At 45.6% G+C, this 18,600-nt stretch overlaps 1 protein-coding gene across 4 annotated transcripts in view; it reads left to right on the top strand.

The window, feature by feature from the left end:
- Positions 1 to 18,600, top strand: part of KCNQ2 (potassium voltage-gated channel subfamily Q member 2) — a 124,877-nt gene that overhangs the window by 85,724 nt on the left and 20,553 nt on the right. For 2 of the 4 annotated variants that reach the window (XM_033153728.1, XM_033153731.1), the window contains exons 11-13: positions 3,728 to 3,757; positions 12,119 to 12,172; positions 18,193 to 18,416. In XM_033153728.1, the coding sequence (XP_033009619.1) occupies positions 3,728 to 3,757; positions 12,119 to 12,172; positions 18,193 to 18,416 (308 nt within the window). The remainder of the gene's footprint in view (positions 1 to 3,727; positions 3,758 to 12,118; positions 12,173 to 18,192; positions 18,417 to 18,600) is intronic. The other 2 variants (XM_033153730.1, XM_033153729.1) reach the window with 1 other exon arrangement.

Raw genomic sequence — 18,600 nt, 5'->3', positions numbered from 1 at the left:
GTTTCATAATATTTGACGTGGCGACGTATCACGAATCACAATGTGCCTGTGTGCGATGCAAAAAAATTGGGATAAGGGAAAAACTGTGAAGCCGGTCACCCTTCTCTCATGATTCTTGCTGCCCCTGTTGCTCTGTACAATAAAATAACAGTTGTAGCAATATGTCAAGGTAAGTAAAAATGCATCCATTTTAGACCCCTAATTAGGAGCAGTTCCCAGGACATTACCCCGTTTGTCTCTACATGGTTAATCCTTCTTTCAGACAATGTGATATATCGGCATATCGTCATGTTTAGCTGGCGATATATCACGAAGTTGAAAGCCAGACATTGCTCAGCCCCAGTGGGTGTGTAACTGTGTGAGGAGCTAAAGGAACATACAGTGGTACCTCGGGTTATGTACTTAATTGGTTCCGGGTCACTGTATGTAACCCGAAAAGTACGTAACCCGAAAAATTCGGTTTGCGCATGCGCAAACTGAAAAAAACCCTGCTTCTGCGCATGCGCAGACCGCGAAAACACATCTGTGCATGCGCGAATCACGCGCGCTTTGGGTTGTGCTGCCAGGTTAGCGGAGTTCGTAACCTGAAAAGTACGCAACCCGAACTGTATGCAACCCGAGGTACGACTGTAGAAGAAGAAGAAGAAGAAGAGGAGTTTGGATTTGATATACCGCTTTTCACTACCCGAAGGAGTCTCAAAGCGGCTAACATTCTCCTTTCCCTTCCTCCCCCACAACAAACACTCTGTGAAGTGAGTGGGGCTGAGAGACTTCAAAGAAGTGTGACTAGCCCAAGGTCACCCAGCAGCTGCATGTGGAGGAGCGGAGACACGAACCCGGTTCCCCAGATTACGAGTCTACCACTCTTAACCACTACACCACACTGGCTCTCTTGACAGCCATCTGTCAGGAGTGCTTTGATGGTGTTTCCTGCTTGGCAGCAGGTTGGACTGAATGGCCCTTGTGGTCTCTTCCAACTCTATGATTCTATGATTCCCGGGCTTGGGGAAGGAGGCGCAAGATTTCTAACAGGGTCCCTGAGTCCTGCTGCCTCCTTCCCAAAGCAGGACAGGTGGGAGGGCTCTCAGACCCCTTCAGAACATTGCACATCCTTTCCAAAGCTGGGCAAATGCTTCCCAGACTTGGGAAAGGGGGTGCAAGCCCATGTACCGGCAGAAAATTGATTGGTATTATGACCCTTTGGTGAAAATAGGCATGCACAGTCGGTCGCTGAGATTACGGAAAAATATATGGTGCTGTGGCAAGTCATTTAATCGCCACACATCATGTAATAACCGTATGCCAAGATTTTAATGAAGTTCCTGTAAAATGTGAAATTGTTTTACACGTAATTCCCCCCCCCCCGGCCCCCCGAGGAATTTTTGTGCCCAGGGCAGCTATCCAGAGTGCCAGCACCTTCCCCCACACCCAGAAACAAAGCACTGCATCGGACCTATACAAAAATACAAGTAAAAACATTTCAAGTGTTTTCTAAGGGAGTCAAGGGAACATGCATTTCTTAATTAAAAAATAATAATCTCACGCCTCCATGATCTTTCTGAGCTGTCCCAAAGAGGAGAGGTTAAAATGCAGAAATGTGTTTTCATTCTGACCCAAGGGCCAGGGAGGTTCTGGTGGAAGAATCTAGCTGCTATCTAAATTCCCTCTACAGTGGTACCTCGGGCTACAAACACTTCGGGTTACAGACTCCGCTAACCCGGAAGTAGTACCCCGGGTTAAGAACTTTGCCCCAGGATGAGAACAGAAATCACATGTTGGTGGCGTGGCGGCAGCAGGAGGTCCCATTAGCTAAAGTGGTACCTCAGGTTAAAAACTGTTTCAGATTAAGAATGGACCTCCAGAACGAATTAGGTTCGTAACCAGAGGTACCGCTTTATATGACTCCTATGGGATGGCCAACAAAGAAAAGAACTAAAATGAATAGACTTTAAACCATGGACTATTGACTTTACAAGAATTCCCAGCCATGACCTGGAAATAATATTCATTTCCCAGCTTCTGAAGAATTTCAAAATAAACCCTATGACTTTTAGGCCATGACTGAGTTTATTTCTCTTGACCTCCATATGTGAACCATATGTTACTTTTCCTGAGTTTGCAAATGTGCGGCAAGTGTACGCCTGACCTTGCTTGTGGCTTCAAAACACTGACTCGACACAAATATAGCTTAGGTAAAAACAGATTGCAAGGGGTAGAGATCAGCCGGCTTCTTAAAAAAAAGAAGAAGCGTGTTTATAACTCATGTTTTAATATTAATATACTTCCACAAGATTATAGCGACAAAGACTTTAGTTATGAGGTACCGTTTATTTAAGCTGGTTCTTCAGAAAAGTTCAGGAAGCCGAAATAATAATGCATTAAGGGAAAGTTTTATTTTCCTGCCAATGTCTATTACAATATTGCTAAGAGAGTTACCTAGGAAAATAAAAAGAAGAAAGGAGAATATAATAATTTTTTTGTTTTTTTAAGGCTAGACTCATATCTCAGCAGGTGCCGCATTAATAGTTAGTTGAAATAATGTGTTTTCCCCCAATGTGTTTTTTTTCTCAAGGGCAGTCTAGCTCTGTGAGTCTCCTGGCATTTTTTGAGAGACATTTCACTTGAAAACTCTTGGCAGCTCTTGGTTGAAACAGGAAACTATATAGAACTATCACCATTGAAGAAAATGCATTGGCGATATGCATTGGGGATTTTTATTTTCTATAATATATTCTCTCAGTTAATATATAGTCTCAGTTTTGGGGGTATTTATTCCAGATATATCACCTGCCCTCTTCCACCAAAGATTTCTTGAAAGTTTTCTTCTAAGACTTTACAAATTCTATCCTCTTTTTGAGAGGGAGGGAGCAGAGATCACCCTGAAGTGACTGTGGCCTTGACGATGTCTTCTCGATTCAGTCCACAAGACTGTAATGCAGATGAGGTCACCCTCTAACATGTTAAGAGTTGCATTGCCTGTCTGGTCCATAAATTGATGGATTGTCCTCTTTCTCTGTGTGACTTTGTTGGGAGAGCGAAGTTTCTATGTTGCAAGTGCATCACACAGAAATGTGGATCAGTCTTAAACGGAGCTATTTTCAAGCTGTGGAAACAGGTTACATGAAAGTGTGAGTGTTAGAGGGAACAGCTCAGTGTGATGTTTCGAGCCTGGTATACTGAGAAGGAGCATGACTCCTTTTAAAAAATAATTTAAAAAAAACCAGCCACCTTGATCCAACCCCATGGTTCAAAGAGTCTGATTCTGAAATGTGCTTCAGTCTTTTTGTTTTGTGCATATGTAGTGGCTCACTGGGCAGGTTGGAGCCACAATGCCAGTTTCCAGGCAGATGGCTACCTGTTACCTACTGGGGAAGAGAGGAGGAAGGGCAAAGCGGCGGGAAGTTGGTGTGGTGCAAACGCAGGAGCGGAGCCAATTCTGGTGCGCCTGCCGTTGCATTTGCACCGCACCAACTTTCCTGCTGCCTCACTCCTCCTTCTTTCCCTCTCGGTGAGGAAGAGTAACCCACCTGCCGGAAAGCTAGCAAAACCACTCTGTCACACCTGACGAGCTGCTTCTACTTTGAGTATCTCTGTGTGCCCCATAGTCGTCCCCCCCGCCATGTAGCCATCTTCTGTTTGATTCTGTCATCCTTGTCTTCAACTGTGAATACCATTCTCCCTCTTTCGCCTGACTCCACTGCTAATGTACTTTTGCTTCTGTTTTAAGGAAAGAACAGCAGCCGGAGCCATCTCCAAGGTCTGTATGTTTTCAGAGAGTCCATCCCCATGCATTCTCACTACTCTCTCTCTCTCTCTCTCTCCCCCCCCTTTCTCCGAGTTTCTGTTCCTTTGTGTCATGCGTGTTGATGCCCGTGGCGACAAGGAGCTGAGAGCCATTCAAATAAACATTGTAAACCTTTGACGTGCTTGCAATGATGAGACTGATGATGTCCGCATGCCTTGTAAATACCCGTAAAGATGGCCCCTTGATTATGTTTCCTTCTTTCCAATGGCAACGCGCCATTTGACCGAGCGGAGTCTCTGGAGTGGGTTGCTGCGGCAGCATCAGAACCAAGGCTGAGATGTGGCATGTATATCCATCAGAAATGGATCGAAAGACCTGGGATAGAGCTGTTATCCCCATGTGGAAAACGAAAGGGGCGGATGCAGTATTAACACAGCCCCTTTCAACTTGCCTTTCCCGAATCGTGTGATAAAGAGTTGGTGGTCATCCTCCACGTTCCCTTCTCCCCTCACCTGTATTTCTGCCTTTCTTTTGGTCACGACAGCAATGAAAGAAAGGATATCCATGTACCCACCAACATTTGTCGCACATCATTGTTTTACAGCAAGTAGATCCCCACCGTGGGGAAATATACCAGCCCCTCTTTGTAGAGACAACTGGCTAGTACAGGTCAATACAAAACAATGTACATCCCCCATAGCGCTTAAAAACACATGCCTTGGCATTTCCACATTTACATTCCGATTGTGGAAGCTGGGCCTCACTGCGTTTCCGAAGGTCAGGCATGATGCTCCTCTGTTGGCTTCAGTCACACCTGGCACCTGAGCATCTCCTGGTGCAGGTGTGCTGGTAAGGATAACTGATGCTGGCAGCAGTGCTCTGCTGCTACTTCTGCAGCACTGATGGAGGGTGGAGGAAGCATGGATTGCCTCCCTGCTAGTAACCTTTTGGGCTAGGGACCAAGCAGAGGTGGTGCCATCATCTCCATAGCAAAGTCAGGTAGAGGAGTTTTCTACTTGTCAGGTTTGTCAGAAGGGCACTTTAGTTGCTGTGATGCTATTTATGCATTGCAACCAATGGTGATTTATAGGTTCCGCGAGTGTTAGATCTGTCAGGTATGTTGCAGAATCACCAAAGTCCATAGATCAAGGACATGGTGGCCTCCGTACAAGGTTGATAGCCTTCAGTTCCCATCACCCTTGAACCGTGACTGTGCTGGCAGGGGCTGATGGGAGTTGTAGTCAAACAGCATATGGAAACCACATTGTAGCTTATTTACAATGTTTTCAGATTTGATTCTCAATCAAGAAAGCTAGTAGATAGCTACACGCTGAAAGTGTGCTTTAGTTTTAAGACAGCTCGGTGCACAATAGCAGCTGACAGGATGTTGAAGAGGAAAGTCCATTTTGTAGGTTCAGCTGATGGGTATGTGTTGTTCTTTGGGACATAACATTGTTCCCACATGAAATGTTAACACTGTACTCCATTTCTTTACTTTGCAAATCTTGCAATAGCTCCTAAAGAGTTAGTCTTGCTGGAACTGTGTAGTTCTGGGTTCATATGGTGCTGGTACAGATTATAATCCTGAATATTTTGGGTGGCATTCAACTAATTTTTTTCTTAGACCCTCTGAAATTCATGGACTTAACTCAGTCATTAATTTCAATGGGTCTACTTTGAGGAAAACTTAGTTAAATATCGCTGTTAGCTACTGACTGGTTAGAGATTTTGTTCAGTTTCGATATAGGATTTTGGAACACAGGTAAAACTGTAGCAAAAACCAGCTAATCAGTTGGTTCTTCACCTGGGTTTAGAATCTCTGGGAATGCTAAATATTTGTAGAGCTGTTAGGAGAGAAGAGTGTGGGCCTAACTAGATGCTATGTGAGTGTATCAACCTGTGTTTTCTCCAGCAATGTTTAGTTAAAAGAAATGCAGGGTATTGTTGCATTGGGTTCAAGGTTTTCCTTTCCTGCTCTGATTCATTGGCTGCTGCTTACAAGAGGCGGGGGGACTGAACCTGACAATATGACACCATGCACACCCCCACCCCGGACATTATGAGAGAAATGTTGCCTGTCTAGGTTGGCTTTTTGACACAGACATTCAATATTTTCAGGCGATTTAATAATTTCAAGCAACAGTTTGCAACAGAGGCCTGTATGTTCCAGCGACAAGACTAGCATGGTGACAAGTTCATTCATTCATTAGCTGTTCATTCCCCCGAGGAGTTCATGCGTCTTCCTCCCCAACCCCTTTATACTAACAAGATTCAGTTGCTCATCTCACAATTGGCAGAACAATCCAAGGATCTGCTGTGCTGGAGGGAGCTTGGGTGATGTCCTTCTGCCCAGCCTTGCCCAGCTCTCCTGGCCTCCACTGTTGGAAGAACTCCACCATTGGTGGAGAAGCTCTTCTAACAAGAAGCATGCAATGTGCTCGCTGAAATGTTGGGTGGAAGCTACCACCGGTGACATTCCTGTTGGCACTAGCCAACAGAAACACCCCTGAAACGCTGTTGGGGGGGATGAGGGACTGCGCCAGCACAGGCTCCAGAAAACCCATCCCTCGTGTGACAACAATGGACCCAATTCAGGCTTCTTCACTGCTCCCCTTCTGCCCTAGCCAGCATGAGTAGTGGCGGGATTGTGGACACCACACTCGCCCTTATTGCACAAGTGGGATTCCCCAGTGAGTTAGCAACCTGGGACAAGTTACCGTATTTTTCGCTCCATAAGATGTACCTGAATATAAGACGCGCCTAGTTTTTAGAGGAGGAAAGGGGGAAAGTCCTGTTTTTTTTAGGATCAGCTGAAAGTGGTGCAGCTTTTTTTGCAAAGGGAAAAGCCCTGCTTTTTTGAGGATCAGCTGAAAGTGGTGCAGCTTTTTTTTGCAAAGAGGAAAAGCCCCATTTTTATGGGGTCCACCTCACAGTTCTGCAGCTTCTAGTCCTACAGCTATTTCTACAGTTTCCAGACAGATAATCTAATCAGCCAGTCCCATGTCGCTGGGGAAACAAACAGCCTCCCTCTGCATTCAACAATGGAGGCCTGGGCAAGGCGGCGGGGCTGGAAAGGGAGCCGTATCTCTCTCCCCCATCACTTGCTGAACAGCTGTTCAGCGGCTTCCTTTCAACACCCCCTTCTCTTTTTGTAAAAAAAAAGAGCACGATCTGCTTTTGGCCCCTAGGCAATGCGGCTCCAGGGACCATGCATTCGCTCCATAAGATGCATAGACATTTCCCCTTATTTTTAGCAGGAAAAAGGTGTGTCTTATGGAGTGAAAAATACGGTAAGTGTAGAAAACCACTGTTGTCATTGTGCCAGGCTGAGCTTGTGGATGGATGCGCTTCAAACAGCTCCTAGGGATGGTAGAGCTATTCCCTGACCTACCTTTTCCCAGTCTGGTAGTTTTTGTGCTTTATTTATTGACTGCGCATTTATCTCACCTTTCCTCCAAGAAGTCTAGCTTCCTCCTCTCCTCTTTCCTCTGTTGTCCTCACATGAACCCTGTGAGAGAGACCAGCCCAGGGCAACCCAGTAAGCTGCATCATGACTGACTAGGCATTTGGACCCAGGTTTCCCCCGTCCAAGTGTGTGTCATGAATTCTGCTCATATGGACCCATATGTGTAGTTAGCAGAGTGAAAACATTAAAACGTTGCAGGATTAAAAATAAAAAAAATAAAAGACCAGAGGCCACCAGTTCTTCATCCAGCAGAGTTTACTACTACAGAAGGCAAATGAGCGTAATGGTCACAAATCCATACATCTTCAGGATTGGCAGAGTCTATAAGAAATCTGGTTGCAGCAGACTTAATTTAAACTTATAACAAGACTAAAACCTCAACACCAAGCATACTATGTACAGAACACCACACCAGAAGGAAAGAGAGGCAGAAAGTGAAACTCAGGCTCCTTCTGGCCTATTATTATAGTCAGCATGACCTTGAGTGAAAGAGATAACAGAACCAGTTTAAGCCAGCAAGTACTCAGCTTCTCTGAAGGAATAACCAAAACATCAGGAACCTTCTGCTTGTTTCTAGGCAGAACAGAAGCTTGCTTGTTAGCTAGAAACTTCCAGCTTGCACCAGCTTGTATCACACAGAGAAGCTTCCAGAACCCTCTTGAATTGAATAGAATAGGAAAGGTCTCTACACTTTAAGCCAGTTCATGGTCCTGCAGACACCACGGTGGGCCGGAGTGTGTGTGCGCGTGCATGCGCGCATTCACAAACGCTATTTTCGGTGCTTCTTCTGGCGTGGAGGAGGCGTGCGCAGCTTCCCATTGGCTGCAGGAAGGTGGTCCCCGCTCTGCTCCGTGGCAGTTTAGCGCAGCCCCCGGGAGCCAACCAAGAGGGTGGCGGGGGTCCATGGGCCGGTTAAACGACCCCCATGGGCCGCTTGTGGCCCATGGGCCTTAGGTTGCCGACCCCTGATATAGTGCTAAAAGGCAGAAAGCAAACAACAGGCATATCCTTGCTTTTCTTCAAATCCCAATGGGTATGATAACAGGTGACAAAGGGCTTTGCTTCTTAACCTAGCCATTTGATTACTTCATGCACAAGGAGCTTGTCAATCTAGGAGTGCTTGAAAATGTCCACCCAGGTGGTTTCCCTTTACAGCAGGGGTCCCCAACCTGCAGACTGTGGGCTTTATGCAGCCCCCAAGCTCTTTCTGTGTGGTCCCCAAGTTGCTCATCTGCTGCTGCCATGCTCCTGCCCACCCTGCAGACTTACACTGCTCCACATTTCCCTGGGCAGCACCATCTACTGCTGCTCTCATCTCCTTTTCCTATCATTTCCTGAAGAAACACACCGGCTTCATTGTTTCTTCTGGTCTCACCACTATCTTGGTGCCATCCGAGATCTTGCGAGAGCCTCCCAGAGCCCAGTAAGCAAATCTGAAAGCTTGAAAGCTCTTTCCATGCTGGACAAACCCTGTGCAAAAACAAGGAGAGCTTTTAAGCTCTTCACATTCCATGCCTTTTATTTGTGTGATTTCAACTGGCCGACCTTCAAATGCATAAAGTTGAAATTGCACGTGTTAAATGCGTATAAGGTGTGATTGTTCAAAAACAGATTGAGCATTTCTTCATTGGCCTTTGACCTTAATCACATTAGTACCACATTCCAATGGGATGCGGGTGGCGCTGTGGGTTAAACCACAGAGCCTAGGGCTTGCTGATCAGAAGGTCAGTGGTTCGAATCCCCGCGACGGGGTGAGATCTTGTCGCTCGGTCCCAGCTTCTGCCCACCTAGCAGTTCGAAAGCATGTCAAAGTGCAAGTAGATAAATAGGTACCGTACCGGCGGGAAGGTAAACGGCGTTTCTGTGCTCTGCTCTGGTTCACCAGAAGTGGCTTAGTCATGCTGGCCACATGACCCAGAAGCTGTACACCGGCTCCCTCGGCCAGTAATGTGAGATGAGCGCCGCAACCCCAGAGTTGGACACGACTGGACCTAATGGTCAGGGGTCCCTTTACCTTTACCTTAACACATTCCAAAGGGATGTGGGTAGCGCTGTGGGTTAAACCACAGAGCCTAGATCTTGCCGATCAGTCGGCAGTTTGAATCCTCGCAATGGGGTAAGCTCCCGTTGCTTGGTCCCTGCTCCTGCCCACGTAGCAGTTCGAAAGCATGTCATAGTACAAGTAGATAAATAGGTACCGCTCCGGCGAGAAGGTAAACGGCAATTCTGTGCGCTGCTCGGGTTTGCCAGAAGCGGCTTAGTCATGCTGGCCACATGACCTGGAAGCTGTACACTGGCTCCCTCGGCCAGTAATGTGAGATGAGCGCCGCAACCCCAGAGTCGTCCGCGACTGGACCTAATGGTCAGGGGTCCCTTTACCCTTTACCTTTTACCACATTCCAAAAACAGTGCATGGCAGTTTACTTGGAGTAGAACCACTGAAGTCAATGGACTTAACTAACTTACTACAGGTAGAGAATGTACAGAACATCACCACTCATCCACTCCAAATAGAAAGGTCTACTTCTGTGCTCCTGAAGTGATATGATCACATATAAATTGAATTTGTGATATAGGCAGAATGCTAAGATTTCCCTTGCCCTATTTTGAGAAATTGCTGGTGACAGAATGGACGCCACTTATCTTCAGTGCAGGGCCAGCCCTCCCGTGAGGTGAGGAGAGGCAGCCACCTTAGGCGGCAGGATCCACAGGTGCAGTAGATCCCCATATAGATCTTTATTCCTCTCATCTTCCCGGTGTAGATCTTCACTCACCCTTTCTTCCTTGGTGGTGAGAGGGGTTCCATTTTGGAGTTTGCCTCAGGTGCCAAAATGACTTGCGCTGGCTATTCTTCAGTGTATGGTAGTTTCCCCTTTCCCATCCATTTCAATAGGGGCAGATTGCTTTTAGCGCAGGGGCTGCCAACATGGCGCTGTCCAGACGTTAATGGACTACAACTCCCATCATCCCCAGCCAGCATGGTTGGTGGTCAGGGATGATGGGAGTTGTAGTCCAACAGCTTCTGGAGGATGCCGTTAGCTAATCCCAGTTTAGAAAATCAAATGCAATTTAAATTAATAATAATGAAAAATTGTGTGTGGGGGTGGGGGGAAGAGGAAACACCACAGGGCAACTGACACACACCCCGCCAAATTGGTGATAATCTTAGGTAGCTTGGGTTTGCTGAAAAAGTTCTAGGATCATTTCAAATGGCAGTCTCCTCAGCATAGGAAAATTAATAGGGATACATGGGGTTGTGTTTTTCAGAGAATTCTGGTTGATGGCAGGTGATGCTATAGATTAGGGTTTTAACTCTTCCCTCCAGAGATCGGGGGCAGAGGAGCTGTGGATGGACTTGTGGCCGGGGCTGTTGATGAAAATGTCAATTGACAGAGGCAGCCTTTCCATTTGTTTTTAAACCCCTCGTATTATTGGGGTGCCTGCAGGAGATTCGCGGAATCCGTGTCTGTTAGTCTGGCCCTGTGCCAGGAAATCCCTGCCCTACTGTATATGACGAGTGGTCTTATTCTTTCAAGAAGAGACACAGTCCTGGCGCTTTGCCAGGAAAAAAGGAGCCGGGTGTTCTCGAGAAAGAGAGGGCGGATTCCGTTTGAACTTGCAGCGGAGGTTGCCGAGCAGAAGGAGCGATGCTCAACATCCCTTCTGGTACTGGAATGGGAGCGTTGCGCTGCCAAGTTCAAGTTACCCTTCCTCCCTGCCCCCCCCCCCCAAGCGCAAGCCAAAGAGGCTACCCCCCTTCTGCATTTAAAATGTGGCCAAGAGGTTGCTAATGGTACTTACTGAGCCCGGCTCTCAGGGTGTGCCCTCTTGACTTATTAAAACAGCTCATTTGGGGTGGGAAAGAAGAGAAAAGAAGGTTGGGCCAAACCAGATGTTGTAAATGACAGAGAGCACTTCTTTCCTCTTTCGTGGGGTCGCGGTGTGCTTTGCATCTTTGCGACCCCGGAGGAGGGAGGTGTAAAGCACAGTGACATCACACCAGACATTTGAACCATGCGTTTCCACAGAGAGAATGCGCAATAGTGGCAGAGATGTGGCAGCTCTGGGTCATGTATAGTGGCTCATGCATAAATGCACATGCTAATTTGATTGACAGCGCAATGTGAACCTCTGCCTTGTCCTTTCCTGTGGGTGAAATTCACACCTTTTAGGCCTGGTGCTTTTCTCTTGGTTTAAAACACTGGCGAAAAGATGCCAAATGCCAACGAAAAACGCCAATAATTGATATTTAGAAGGGACAAACAAAAATGACAAAATAAGAGCAGAGATGGAATATATATTTCAGTTGAATTCAGCAGGGAGCTATCTCCCTTAAGTTTTTCGAGCTGAATAAGTAGACCTTTGCAAGCATTGGGAAATGGTGATAATTAATATCTGGGAGAAACTGCAGAATTCAAAGTAACTTGAGACTAAATACTGACTATATAGATTTAAAGAAAAGGGGAAATATCTCTGCTTCTCTCTCCCCCCCCCAATGTGTTGGGAAGTGGAATGTGCCAGTTTTTAGCAAGCATGGAAAATGGCAGGATTAATATTGGGGAAGCGGGAAATTATTGCAATGAAAATTTTCTAATTGATTTGAGAAACATTTTCAAGGGCTCCGTGTTACCATTAGGAGATGCTGCGGCCGAGGAAGACATTTCTGATGCAGAAGGGATTGTTTGAAGAGTTGTTTTTTTATTGCAAAGCTGTCCCCAAGTCACATTTTTATTGCGCTTTGCTTTTGATGGAAAACAAAACGAAACAAAAAATAAATACCCCGTCCTGGCTCCATAATACCCCCAATGAATGTGTCCCCTCCACATCCCACTTTCTGCAGTTGATCAAAGTTTCCTGTTTGGCATGAGCCACCTGGTCTAATTTCTCTACTCTCCCCTCATTTCCAGTAAAAGCAATCCGTCCAGAAAGTCACTTTGTGGATGCTGCTCAGGAAACTCTAGGTACCATGGGAATTTGCTTTGCACTGAACTAATCCAAAGCTGCACGGCTCATCCTCTCTCTTTTCTGTCTCTTTCTTTCCCCTGCTGCCTTCTGTTCTGACCACTCATCTGCTTAATAGAGGTGCAAAGGGAGGCCCTACAGAATGTCCTCTGACGGCCAGCCGACATCGCCTGCTTCTGTGTTTTCCCAGTGGGACCAAATGCGGAAACCGCAAGGTGTAATCCCGCCTTAGCCAGAGTCTTTCTTAGCAAGCTAATAAGGTTAATAGTGACAAAAGAGACCGGGTATTCGGGGAAAACACTACCCTGGAAAATAAAATAAACCCTGGAAAACAACAACACCAAGCCCGCTCTAATCACGCACAACGTGTGTGTGTGGGGGTGTCTCCCAGTTTATTATTAAATAATTCGAATTTGGAAGTACGTATATTGATTGTAACGTAAGCCCGCTGGACTGAATACATGTGAATGGGCTTCTCCTTCATAGCTCTGGATTAGTGGCATTGGAAAACATACATGGCTTTTCCAGCACAACAACAACAACAACAACAACAACAACAACAACAATTTATTATTTGTACCCGGCCCATCTGGCTGGGTTTCCCCAGCCACTCTGGGCGGCTTCCAACAGATATTAGGATACATTAAAATGTCACAGATTAAAAACTTCCCTGAACAGGGCTGCCTTCAGATGTCTTCTGAATGTGAGGTAGTTGTTTATCTCTTTGACATGAGATGGGAGGGCTTTCCACAGGGAGGGCGCCACCACCAAGAAGGTCCTCTGCCTGGTTCCCTGTAGCTTTGCTTCTCGCAGTGAGGGAACCTCCAGAAGGTCCTCGGCGCTGGATCTCAGTATCCAGGCTGAATGATGGGGGTGGAGACGCTCTTTCAGGTATATAGGACCGAGGCCATTTAGGGCTTTAAAAGTCAGCACCAACACTTTGAATTGTGTTCGGAAACGTACTGGGAGCCAGTGTAGATCTCTCAGGACCGGTGTTATGTGGTCCCGGCGGCCACTCCCAGTCCCCAGTCTAGCTGCCGCATTCTGGATTAGTTGTAGTTTCCAGGTCACCTTCAAAGGTAGCCCCACGTACAGCGCATTGCAGTAGTCCAAGCGGGAGATAACTAGAGCATGCACCACTCTGGCGAGACAGTCACCACTATGCAGTCACAGACCACTAATCTTCTGCACATTGTAGCTACAGGCCCCCTAGCTGCCTAACTGCAGGTACCACTGAGCAAGATTTGGGCACTGATGGAGAGTGGGAACTCAGATGACTGAATCCCAGATTCCAGTTCATGGAGCATCTCTTATCCGTCTGTCTCTGTGACAGTTAAATCAGCTTGAAAGACTTTGCGGCCATGTGTCTTCTCTTAGGGCCATTAAACTACTAATTCTTCCCTCTGCATGCTTTGGACAGTGGACTCATCTTTTATTTTTTTGCACTTAAGTGTGGACTTGGCCAGTGCAAGGCTGATTTAGAATGCCACAGGATGCTTGCAAAATGTGATTGATGTTTGTCAATTGCAAAATGTGATCTGTTTGTCCATTTTTGGAATCCAATCCAGCTCCTAAAACCACCAGTCTTTCGTTTCTAAGATGCCAGAGCTCTCAGTTAAGTACCCCACCATTCGGAGGCAAGAGACTACCACCACAATCCTATGTATGTGCTATTGAATACATTGGACTTACTCCCAAGTAAATGGATATTGAATTGCAACCTGCATTAGGTAGATAAACTAGGGTTGTATGGGTGCTTAGGGTTACTTTGCACGCAGTATGATTATTTCAATCCTTTCCCACAGTATCTTTGAATATTCAGGATAAAATTGTAGTTTTTAAGAGCTGTGATAAGCTATGGTAATATGCTGGTTACTTTGGAATTAGTCCTCCTGAAGGGAACTGAGAATACTAGCAGCTGGTAAGAGCATAAAGAAAAGTGATATAGTGTGTTTCTCCCCTACTCCAAAATGCAAGTAAAATTCAGGGGAATCCTTAGTAGAGTGATGGTAAAGAGAGAACTAAAATATTCCCTGAGATGTTGTGCAGAGAGATGCAGCCCCATGAGAGAGATTTTGCAAGAAAGTGAAATCGGAAGCAGCCAACATTTTATATTATGCAAAGCATTTCAGAGCCAAGAGCAAAATTCATTTGCTGTGCACTTCGAGTAGATCTCGAAGGCATGATTTATATATGTATATATAAACCTGGCAAGAGCAATGCCATCCATGTTGCATCTTTTCTCGCAGCTTCACTTAATCCTTGAGGTGTTGTGCTTTTTCCTACACACACACACACACACACACAAATACTCTTAAGTGACAGCCTGTGAGGTGTAGAAGGAAACATGCAATATGGCAGCGTCATGAAAAATGTTTGGCAAAATGTTGTTTCGCCCTAATATTGGCTGGAGCAGAATACCGGAAAGTGCCAGAAACTTTTGCACTTAATGGTTCATCTTTTTAAATACATCGTTTAGGGTAGCAATACACTAAAGCATAGATCCTGCATAGATTTGCTCTCCCTTTCCTTATTTCAGCTTAAGGGCTTCATACTCTTCTATGAAACCTTCCGAGGGCCGCATGCCAGTAACTTGGGGCCGCGGGCAAAAGTGGACGGGCCAATGTAAATGTTACCTTTGCACGGTAGGTTAGTTTCTGCACACGCACCTTTTTGCAGACTCTCCAACTGTCCCTATTTTCCAGGGACGTTCCTGGATTTACAGAAGCCACCCCGGTTTCTGATTTGATCCCAGAATGTCCCACTTTTCCTTAGGACATCTCTATTTTCATTGGAGAAATGTTTGAGGGTATAGAGTTATGCAGGGCCGGATTTAGGTTTGATGAGGCCCTAAGCTACTGAAGATAATGGGGCCCTTTATATGTCCAACTGTCCTTTGTCAACAACAAATTGATGCTTTTTTAAAAAATATATGCTATATGGTAATTTATGGACCTAATAGGTATCTAAAGCCATTTGCACAAGCAGAATGTAGGCACAATTTGCACAAGCAGATTGTATACAGAAATGAGCACAAGCAGAATGTATACAGAAATGAGCAAACCAGTGATATTTTAGAGAGCAGGCTAGCAGGGGAGGTCCATTACTTACATCATAGGAGCCTACACACAACACAAAACACTGTTGCTGTATGTAAGTAAGTTTTATTTACGGCCATTGGCCCAACACATAAAAACACAATTCCAAAACACATATAAGATTGAAAACCTTCGACAGAGGCTGAACCCTCTGCTCGTTACTAAATAAAAGCACAGACTGTCCGACTATCTATTTTCGCATTTTGGCTCCTAGATTAGCGGGGTCTCCTGACCATAACAGAGCCATTTTCCTTCTTTAGAGCTAAGACTCTGTTCAGGTATTTGGCAACAGTTCGTGATCTAGATGGATCTTCGTCGTTCAATAGAAATCTCAGTTTGCTTTCTTTTGCATCACCCGTGCATCCCAGTAGAAATGGAGCAAGTAACTTACTCCTGAGCGAGCAATAATGAGGACAGCTAAGGAGAATGTGATGCAGCGATTCAGGTGATTGTTGCTGTATGTAGTTTTTATTTTATTTGTTTTTTTATCTTATATTTTGGAAATGCACGTCCAGGTTTTTTTTCTTTATTTTTTGGGGGCCCCCCCAAGAGAGTGGGGCCCTAAGATATAGCTTGTTTAGCTTATACATAAATCTGGCACTGCCTATCACTCAGCCAGATTGCCAGTTGCATCGCTAGAATGAGACACAACATCACCCAAGTGACGTCAGCGAGCATTTCAAATATTCCAATTATTTCTGCTTTTAGATATTTTTGTTTATTGACTTGATTTTTTTTCGGGGGGGGGGGGGGCGCAGCCGCTCCCTGCCTCCCAGGCTACACCCATGCTGGGCTTGAGCCACACATTGGGTAAAATATTTCTGCAATGCAAGGGGTTGGACTAGATGACCCTTGTGGCCCCTCCCAATTCTATCATTCCAAGACTTTGTATAGATGGAGCCTGGCTGAAGGAAAACCTTAACATAGCAGGGGTTCTGTCTCTGTCCTTAGAGACTTGTTTGTTTTCCATTACTCCATGAGGTTTGGGGAGAAAGTTCCTTTTCATTATGAGTAATGGGCTTTCAGGGACTGCATTTCAGTGCATTAGCAGTCCCCCATAATTAATGTAAGATTTTATTTTAAAAGCATAACCAAGTACAGTGAGAGGTTACTAAACAATTCCTGAAGGTAAAGGCAGGCAGCTGCAGAAATAAAAGCCTCTATAAGAGTCGCTTCGGGAAAGACCTGGGTCACATTTATTTTTTAAAAGCGTTTATTAAAAATGTTAATGTATTCATTCATTTATTTATTACCCCACTTTTGAAAGGGGGGGGAAGGCTCACAGAGCAGCTTGCAGATATCATTAAAAAGACCGCCCCTGCCTTCAGGCAACACAAAAAGAAATGGGGAGGAGGAGGGTGGAGGAACAAAGAAAACTCTGGGATTAGGTCTTTGCTATATAGGGTTCTTGTAGCGATCAGCTGGAATGGAGAATTCAAGGACAGGAGGAGTTGCTGGTCAATCACCTGAGCTGATGGAGAGGTCCTGTGCAGGGGCGCAGCAAGGGGGGGTGGGCCGCCCCGGGTTCCATAATGGAGGGAGTGACAAATTATCAAGGAAGATTTTGGGGGGGGGGAATTGATATATTTTTTTAATTTTTTATTTATTTTTTATTTTTGAAAATGCCTGCTCCGAAGGTCTTATCTTACTGTACTAGGGATTATATAGCTATATATGAAATTTCATGCATATCGGTTAATATCTTGACCCTCCTCCACCAAAATAGCTGTTTACTTGGCTGTTTTCCTATGTCGTGAAGGCTGAAATTTCAGTTCAGTGGAGCACTTACTGTTCCCAACCCTAACCCTGTGGAAAGCCATCGAATTAGACTTTGATTTGATTTTGAGATGTTTTTAGGAGTTAATTTAATTATTGTTTGATTTTATACCAATGGTATGTATCTGATGTTAGCCACCCTGAGCACGACTTCGGCCGGGGAGGGCGGGATATAAATAAAAGTTTTTTTTTAATTATTACTTGTTATTATTCCTTTGTAAGAAAATATGAAATAACGTAAAACCATTTTTGCGTTTTGCCTCACTTATTTTCATGTTTTCATCTTGTATTTTATTCCGCCCTGAGATCTTATGATGAAAGGCAGTCTATAAATCTAACAAATACAATAACGGTCCTAAAAGATCAAGCTGATCGCTTTTTCAAGCTTACAAAATGCCCTCAGATACCTTTGAACTAGGTAGGGCAAAGCCATCTGACAGAAGGCATGCGTAAAATGCTGTACAAGATGGCTGCCTCCTTCTTGGCCGTGTCACAGAACTTTGCATGGTGGGCAATGAGGCCAGTTACCCACTTTCTAAGGTCTTCTTCTCCCACTTCACAAAGCAAGTGAGAGAATCAGGAAGGTTTCGAGTCTTGCATCCACATTGTGTTATCCTGGTTGATTGATCCAGGCTCTCTAGACTCTATTGGCAGAAATGGTTTCTGTCAGGTATATCTTGGGAGAGTCTTTCTTCGCTATCCCCCTCAGACAGGGATCAAGGTCCAGATTTTGAATAGTTGACCCTTACTCACGTCCCCCTGTCTACAACAGCTACCGTACCCCACCGCTTTGTGCCCCTCGCCTTTCCATTTGCCCTCGACAGACCCTCACATCCCAAGACCACTTTCTGTTTACGTGTCCATTCCTCATCGGCGCTCCTCGATTAACGACCCCCACCTCATCTCCATCCATCGCCATGGAAACATTCCCCGGAAATGCCTTTCCCCCCCGGACCAGTCTAGTGTCTTAAAAGCCACATCTCACTGCCGCCGCTTCAGCCGCCGCTGCTTTGAAAGATAATCGATTTTGAATGGCTGAAGGGGAGCCGCCGTGGTGTTTTTGGAGTGACTTCCCCTTGCTTGTCTCCCCCCCTCCCCTTTTTTCTTTTTTTGGTCTCTTGTCTTGGTTTGTCTCTGTTGCGCAGTCAAAAGGTCAGCTTGAAAGATCGTGTCTTCTCCAGCCCTCGAGGTGCGGCCACAAAAGGTAAAGGTTCTCCTCAGGGCCAGGGGATACGGAGGTCGCCCAGTGCGGACCAGAGCATCGAAGACAGTCCCAGCAAAGTGCCCAAGAGCTGGAGCTTCGGAGACAGGAGCCGAGCCCGGCAAGCTTTCCGCATGAAGGGAGCCACATCCCGTCAAAATTCAGAAGGTGAGGCAGCTCAGGGTGGTGGTGATATATTATGAGTTCACTCGTTGCATTTATAACCCACGCCTCATCATCATCATCATCATCATCATCACCACCACCACCATAATCATCATTTTATTTGTATGCCGCTTTTCCATAGTTGAAACCCTGCTCAAAGTGGTGTACAACATGACAAGGTTTACAA

This window comes from Lacerta agilis, chromosome 6 (assembly GCF_009819535.1).
Source record: "Lacerta agilis isolate rLacAgi1 chromosome 6, rLacAgi1.pri, whole genome shotgun sequence".
In the NCBI taxonomy this organism is placed as follows: Eukaryota; Metazoa; Chordata; class Lepidosauria; order Squamata; family Lacertidae; genus Lacerta; species Lacerta agilis.
Note: the sequence above shows the minus strand (reverse complement) of the source record. Positions and strands in the feature narration are given on the sequence as shown.